At 42.6% G+C, this 4,460-nt stretch overlaps 1 protein-coding gene across 1 annotated transcript; it reads right to left on the reverse strand.

Moving 5' to 3' along the window:
* Positions 1-2,194: 2,194 nt before the first annotated feature.
* LOC112721004 (uncharacterized) lies at positions 2,195-3,208 on the reverse strand. The gene is made up of 3 exons (XM_025772096.1): positions 3,094-3,208; positions 2,828-3,009; positions 2,195-2,716 (listed from the first exon to the last, which is right to left on the reverse strand). Exons 1-3 carry the CDS (start codon positions 3,206-3,208, stop codon positions 2,195-2,197), a joined length of 819 nt encoding a protein of 272 aa, XP_025627881.1.
* Positions 3,209-4,460: the final 1,252 nt, after the last annotated feature.

Consider the following 4,460-nt stretch of genomic DNA (forward strand, 5'->3'; position numbering starts at 1 on the left):
AGTATAATACCTGCACCACACCCGTGTGGGTTGGAGGACCCGTCGACGTATAAAGACCATTCGATGTAATCTTCAGTTATATTCGGTACTGAGAACTCGGCGATAAAGTCGGCCAAGAACTGTGATTTGATGGATGCTCGGCCTTCGTACTTGATATCGAATTCCGATAGTTCCACCGACCATTTGACTAGTCGGCCAGCCAGTTCAGGCTTCTAGAGTACTTGTCGCAAAGGTTGATCTGTTCTAACATAGATTTCATGGCTCTGAAAGTATGGTCGGAGTCTTCTGGCTGAGAAGACAAGCGCAAGTGCCAGCTTCTCAATGCTTGGGTAACGAAGCTCGGCGTTCTGTAAAGTCTTGCTGGTGAAGTAGATTGGGAACTGTTTCTTCTCCCTTTCTGCGACAAGAGCAGAGCTTATAGCCCAGTTAGTGACAGACAAATATAAGAATAGTGGCTCCCCTTGTAGGGGTGTGTGTAAAATTGGTGGTTTTGAAAGAGTTTCTTTTAAAGTTGTAAATGCCTGTTCACATTCATCAGTCCATTGGAAAGCTTTTTTTGTTTTTAAAGTTTGGAAAAAACATGAAGATTTAGAAGCTAGGCAAGGTAAGAATCTAGAAAGTGCAGCAAGTCTCCCTGTTAACCGCTGGACTTCGTTGATGGTTTGTGGGCTTGTCATGTCTACAATAGCTCGGCATTTTTCAGGATTTGCTTCAATACCTCGGCTAGTGAGCATGAAGCCGAGGAATTTACCACTTTGAACCCCAAATGCGCACTTTCGGGATTTAACCGCATGTTATATTTTCTTAGCTGTCCAAAGATTTCTGTGAGGTCGTCAAGGTGGTTATTGCCGATCTTTGTCTTGGCGACTATATCGTCTACGTAGACTTCGATGTTTCTGCCGAGTTGTTTGGCGAAGATTTTGTCCATCAGACACTGATATGTCGCACCTGCATTATTAAGGCCAAATGGCATGACTTTATAACAATAGTTTCCATATTCAGTAATAAAGGCCGTCTTATTTTGGTCGGATGGGTGCATTTGGATCTGGTTATAACCAGAATAGGCATCCATGAAGCTGAGCTTTTCAAAACCAGAGGCATTATCAACTAAACAATCAATAGAGGGCAAAGGGTAGGAATCTTTGGGGCATGCTTTGTTGAGATCGGTGAAATCAACACACATGCGCCATTTACCGTTATGTTTTTTAACCATGACGACGTTTGCCAGCCATGTTGTGAATCTGATTTCTCGGATGAAACCCGCGTTGATGAGCTTCTTGGTTTCTTCTAGGGAAGCTTGCTTTTGGTCGTGCCCAAGATTTCTCTTTTTCTGTGCTACAGGTCGGATGGATGGATCTAGTGCTAACTTGTGTGATATGATGGATGGATCGATGCCTGGCATATCAGCTGGGGTCCACGCGAATAGGTCGGCGTTTTGTTGTAAGAATGCTCGGAATGAATATTTTTCGTCTGAAGATAATGTTGAACCGACGTATGTGAACTTATCCGTGCTTTCTGTGAAGTAGATTTTGTCCAGGTCTTCTGTTGGAGTCGGTCTTTCCAGTGTTCCTGCTCTAGGATCAAGGTCGGCCAGCATGTGTTGGTTGTTCGTGTTGCCGATATTGTGGACCTGAGCTTTTGTGTTACGGTGAGGTCTTTTGAGACTATTGTTGTAGCACTCCCTGGCCTCTCGGGTATCACTATGAATGGTTGCAATTGTGTTGTCCTGCAAAGGGAACTTAACGCAAAGATGAATTGTAGATACTATAGCGCCGAACCTATTTAAGAAAGGTCGGCCAAGTATAATATTATAGGGACTGAAGCAATCAACAACTAAGTATTGAATGTCTGAAGTTTTTGACGAAGGGAACTTACCGAGTGTGGTTTGTAACCATACAGAGCCCATAACCGGGACTCGCTCACCTGAGAATCCTACCAAGTTACCAGTGGAAGGTCGGATGATGTTATCGCTCAGTTTCATTTTCTGGAAAGTCGAGTAAAAGAGAACGTCGGCGCTGCTGCCTGGGTCGAGCAACACCTTTTTAATTAGGAGATCTCCGAGCTGTAGGGAGATTACGACTGGATCATCCAGATTTGCTACGCTGTTATCATGATCGGATGTATGGAATGTTATCTGTGGAGATGTAGGCGGCGACTGTTGTTGACTTTGATCGGCGTTGATGGAAAGGATAGCTCAGTAAGATCTTTTCCTTGCTGAACTTGTGGCTCCTCCACCTGCAAAACCTCCGGAAATACAGTTAATTGTACGTGTTGGTAGTTTAGGATGGTTATTGTTTGGTCGGTCTCTATCTCGGTTATGTTGCGTAGCCGAGCTTTGGTCTCCTGGAGGAGGTGCTCGCCGCTGCATGTGGCCGCTGATGAATTTTTCCAGATGACCTTGCCGAGCTAATCGCTCTAACAGGTCTTTGGCGATGACGTAGTCATCGGTATTGTGTCCGTGCTTTTGGTGGAAAGAGCAGTACTTTGATCGGTCAGTGCCTTTTGAATCTGGGTAATTTCCAGCTTTTCGTGGTGGCTTGATTAACTTCGAATTCAAGATATCCTTGATGATGTCATCGCGCTTGGTGTTGAATTTGGTGTAGGTTTCATATCGTGGGATTAGTTTGAAATTCTTCTTGCTGTCCCGTAGCTTGTCGTCATCTTTATGATGAGGCTTTTCTATTTTCCGAGCTTGTCGGAGCTCTTCGATGTCAATCTATCCTTTAGCTTTTTCATGGAATTCGGCCATAGTTTTTGGTTTGGCCACAGCAATAGTTTTCTGGAAATTTCCTGGTCTTAATCCACTTTTTATGGCGTGTAGTTCTACCTCGGGGTGGAGATCGGGTATGTTTATGGCTATCTTTGTGAAGCGCGTCATGTAGTCCTTGAGGCTTTCGTGCTGGCCTTGATTGACTGTGTTCAGGTAGTCGGAGTCGTGAAGGTAGATGGCGGATCTAGCAAAGTGCTCCTCAAAGGGTTTTGATATGTCTCGGAATCGAGAAATAGAACCTGCAGGCAAAGAACAAAACCAATCAAGTGCAGGACCGTCTAAATAAGATGGAAAACAACGACATAAAACTTTATCAGATGCACCGTTTACTATCATTATGGAGGTGAACTTTTTGATGTATTTCTTCGGGTCACCTAACCCATCATAGGGAGTTAGGGTGGTTGGTAGAGTAAACCTTCGGGGTAGCACGAACTTCATTACTTCCGCCGTGAATGGTCTGGGGGAGCTTTCCTGATCGTCATTTTCTGTGTTTTTCTGAGCTTCCTCATTGTGTTGGGGTTGTTCCTCTTCTTGTCAAGCAGTGTCTGAGACATGTGTTGGCCCTGACTGCTGCTCGGCTTCTTCCGTCTGTTCTTGTCGATCATTGTTTTCGGTTCGAGTGTTATTCAAGTTGGCAATTTGATTTGCCATTCTTTGGTTCTCCTCAGCCATGGCTTGTCGCAACTCAGTCACCATCCGGAGCAGTTCGGATGGCGAGGGTGGAGGTTGTTCCGCCATGACTTTCAAAACGGGAACCTCGAGGCCGATGATATAGAGAGAGAAGTTTATATTTTTGGCCCACGGTGGGCGCCAATTGTTCTTGTATGGATACCTGGAGGGAGAGCTCAGTCTCTGGGAGTCGACGCCGAGCTATGGCTTTCGGTGCCGACCTTCAAGCCTTATGATAGTCCGAGCTTTACTCCAAGAGGGTGTCCAATCGCGTAGAGCTTTGAGCAAGAGACAGAGGGGAGTGTACCTGTAAAGGCACTCCGAAGCTTAAGTTAGTATTGAGAATTCAATGTGTCTTCAGGATAGAAGATCATACCTTTTATAGGTGATAGTGTGTAAATCGGTCATGTTCCTGCTTTATTGCCTGTATTAAAGAGCAATAATAAGGGTTTGGACGTTTCACTTTTGTGAAGCAGTCCGTTAAGCTGATTTGTAACGTTACTTTTTAATAAATGATATTGATTGTTGATTAGTAACTGTAACGCCGATTAATGACGTAAATTGCCGAGTAATGACTAAAATGCCGACTTATAACGCCAAATATCTGGGTAATAGATGTGAATAATGGCGAGTTATGAGTGATAAAGCCGATTTATGACATAGGATTTATAATGGTCGGACCAGTTTTGATGAAACATTATTATTTGCTTGAGATGCTTATCGTCGTCATATGCTCTATTTAGTAGATTTAAAGAAGAAGCTGACAATGTTAAGAGATTAATATTTTTTATTAATATCAATTAATATTTTAGATTGATATTTTTTTTTTATACTATTAAAATTAGAATTTAAAATTTAGAATTTAATACTTATAGTAGTATTTAGAATGTTGGCCAAAATTGATATATCACATTGCTGTAAAATATTTTTCTTTTAGTTTTACTATTTACAACTATAGTGTGAACTACGTTTCCTCAATTTAGAATTATATTCTTTTACTTGTTATAACAAAAATTATTTT

This window comes from Arachis hypogaea, chromosome 11 (assembly GCF_003086295.3).
Source record: "Arachis hypogaea cultivar Tifrunner chromosome 11, arahy.Tifrunner.gnm2.J5K5, whole genome shotgun sequence".
NCBI classification, from domain to species: Eukaryota; Viridiplantae; Streptophyta; class Magnoliopsida; order Fabales; family Fabaceae; genus Arachis; species Arachis hypogaea.

Excerpts from the sequence above, each read along its gene's own strand:
- LOC112721004 (XM_025772096.1), bottom strand. The coding sequence starts at position 3,208 with ATGAAGTTCGTGCTACCCCGAAGGTTTACTCTACCAACCACCCTAACT. Across the intron at positions 3,010-3,093 it reads CTCCATAATGATAGTAAACG|GTTCTATTTCTCGATTCCGA; the intron begins GTGCATCTGATA and ends CTTTGCCTGCAG. Across the intron at positions 2,717-2,827 it reads TACCCGATCTCCACCCCGAG|ATTGACATCGAAGAGCTCCG; the intron begins GTAGAACTACAC and ends GCTAAAGGATAG.